General features: G+C 47.1%; 1 protein-coding gene across 1 annotated transcript; it reads left to right on the plus strand.

Moving 5' to 3' along the window:
• Window positions 1–209: 209 nt before the first annotated feature.
• ascl1a (achaete-scute family bHLH transcription factor 1a) lies at window positions 210–1,937 on the plus strand. Its single transcript, XM_042722058.1, has 2 exons — window positions 210–980; window positions 1,080–1,937. Exon 1 carries the CDS (start codon window positions 373–375, stop codon window positions 961–963), a length of 591 nt encoding a protein of 196 aa, XP_042577992.1. The 5' UTR covers window positions 210–372; the 3' UTR covers window positions 964–980; window positions 1,080–1,937.
• Window positions 1,938–2,155: the final 218 nt, after the last annotated feature.

The following is a 2,155-nucleotide window of genomic DNA, read 5'->3' on the forward strand; positions in this document are numbered from 1 at the left end:
GGATGCCTTTATTGCCGCTCGAAGCTGAGTGTGTGCGGGTGTTTGTTCTCCTACAAACACTTGTCATAACCGAAAAACACCTCTAGTCATTCTTTACGAGAAGTTGTTTACTCAGTGGCAGGAGCGGCACGCGCCCGGCGTACGCAACGCAAGCGCATCTCGGGGGGCGTGGTCAGGAGGAAAGCGCGGCGGGCCGCCGGCGTATTGAAAAGGCCGCGCTGTTTCCATCTCACAACTCAGAGCAGGTCGAGAGTCCGGTGCACCCCTGCCCATTGAAGCCACACGTGAACGCCACGAGCAAGACGCACGGCCACTGGGCATCCCAAAGAAAACTTTAGTGCTTTTCCTCGCTCCGTTTTTTCCCTCCGCGAAATGGACATCACTGCCAAGATGGAAATAAGCGTAAACCAGCAGCAGTTCATGCCACCTGCCTGCTTTTTTGCATCTCAGAGCATCCAACTCAGTCCGACCGACAGCCAGTGCAGCAACAAGTCCGCGTCGAAGCAGGCGAAGAGGCAGCGCTCATCCTCTCCGGAGCTGCTCCGGTGCAAAAGGAGGCTCAACTTCGCCGGCTTCGGGTACAGCTTGCCCCAGCAGCAGCCGCACGCGGTGGCCAGGCGGAACGAGAGAGAACGCAACCGGGTAAAGCTGGTGAACAACGGCTTTGCTACTCTCCGCGAACACGTTCCCAACGGAGCGGCGAACAAGAAGATGAGCAAAGTGGAGACGCTGCGCTCCGCTGTGGAGTACATCCGCGCGCTCCAGCAGCTTTTGGACGAGCATGACGCGGTGAGCGCGGCGTTCCAGTCCGGCGTCCTGTCACCCACCATCTCCCAAAACTACTCTAATGACATGAACTCTATGGCCGGTTCGCCCGTGTCCTCTTACTCATCAGATGAGGGCTCCTACGACCCCCTGAGTCCAGAGGAACAAGAGCTCCTGGACTTCACCAATTGGTTTTGAACGTTCGCGAAAGGAAGGTTCGTATGAATTAAAATCTTCTTTATCGCCACTATAATTGTGTTTTCACGATTCTGTTGTTCATGCAAGATGCTCACCATGTCCCGTTCTCTTTCTAGGAAATACCTAAAAATCGCAGCACTCGCTTGGGAGGAACTCGGATGACCTCCAAGAACACAAAGCACTGCGTTTGCGCTGCAGTCCGGTTCGGATAGACTCGAATCAACACCCAGAGATGGCCCATACAAACCGGCAAACCACGGGTCCCGAGTCTCAAAGAGCCAAAGGACTAAAAGGGAAGAGCGGGAGTCCAGTCCTTCCAGCGCATTCGTCCAAGAAATCTATTTTGAAAATGACTTTCCACGACACTGTGGCATATATATAAATATATATAAAAACAACAACAATAAGCAAACGTTGTTCTTTTACCTATATGCCAATGTAATCAAAGGTTTGCCCTGATTGACCCCTCTCACAACTCTAATATGCTTCCAACTTGGCGAATTTTATTATATGAAGTTCTATTTGTATAAAACATGTTTTTTTTTTAAAAATATATTAAGCTATTTTTGTATGTAAGAGATTTATAGATGTTTTTGTACACATTCATTTCAATATGTATCTATTTTTGACCTATAGCCTGCCGTAAATTGCTCATTACCTCTCGCCTATTCAGACTTCTAGTCTCAAATGTATCGCAGCTGGCAATACCCTTTACTGTCGTGGAGGTTTTAGAGGAGTTTAAGAGTTTCAATTTCAACACCAACGTGTCTTATTTAATAGGAATAATAATTGCAATGGTAATATGACTCGGAGTGATCAAAGGTTATGCAGCTATTGTCCAAACGGAGGTGTTTTGTGTCTCCACACTGCCTGTTCCACTTTGCCTTTACAATGCTGGGTTTTGAATCTCAGAAAATAAGAATATGCCTTATCTACATATTTTCTACAGTTTAGTCTCATAATAAAAAGTTTCTAAAAGAAATATGTTTTCTTGAGTTTGTTTTGTGTGTTGCAACCTTTCATCTTCCAGCAATTCTAGAAAAACACAGTCAAGTGTAGATTTTCGTTGCACATATTCTGTCTTTCTTTATTTATTTTATGGGTAACAAAAGTGATAAGCCTGCTAACCCTCGGCAGTCTGCCTGTTGTCAGGCAGGAGGAGACGTGACCAGCATGCTGGACCGTTTCACAG

The sequence above is a fragment of the Cyprinus carpio genome, chromosome B4 (assembly GCF_018340385.1).
Source record: "Cyprinus carpio isolate SPL01 chromosome B4, ASM1834038v1, whole genome shotgun sequence".
Classification (NCBI taxonomy): Eukaryota; Metazoa; Chordata; class Actinopteri; order Cypriniformes; family Cyprinidae; genus Cyprinus; species Cyprinus carpio.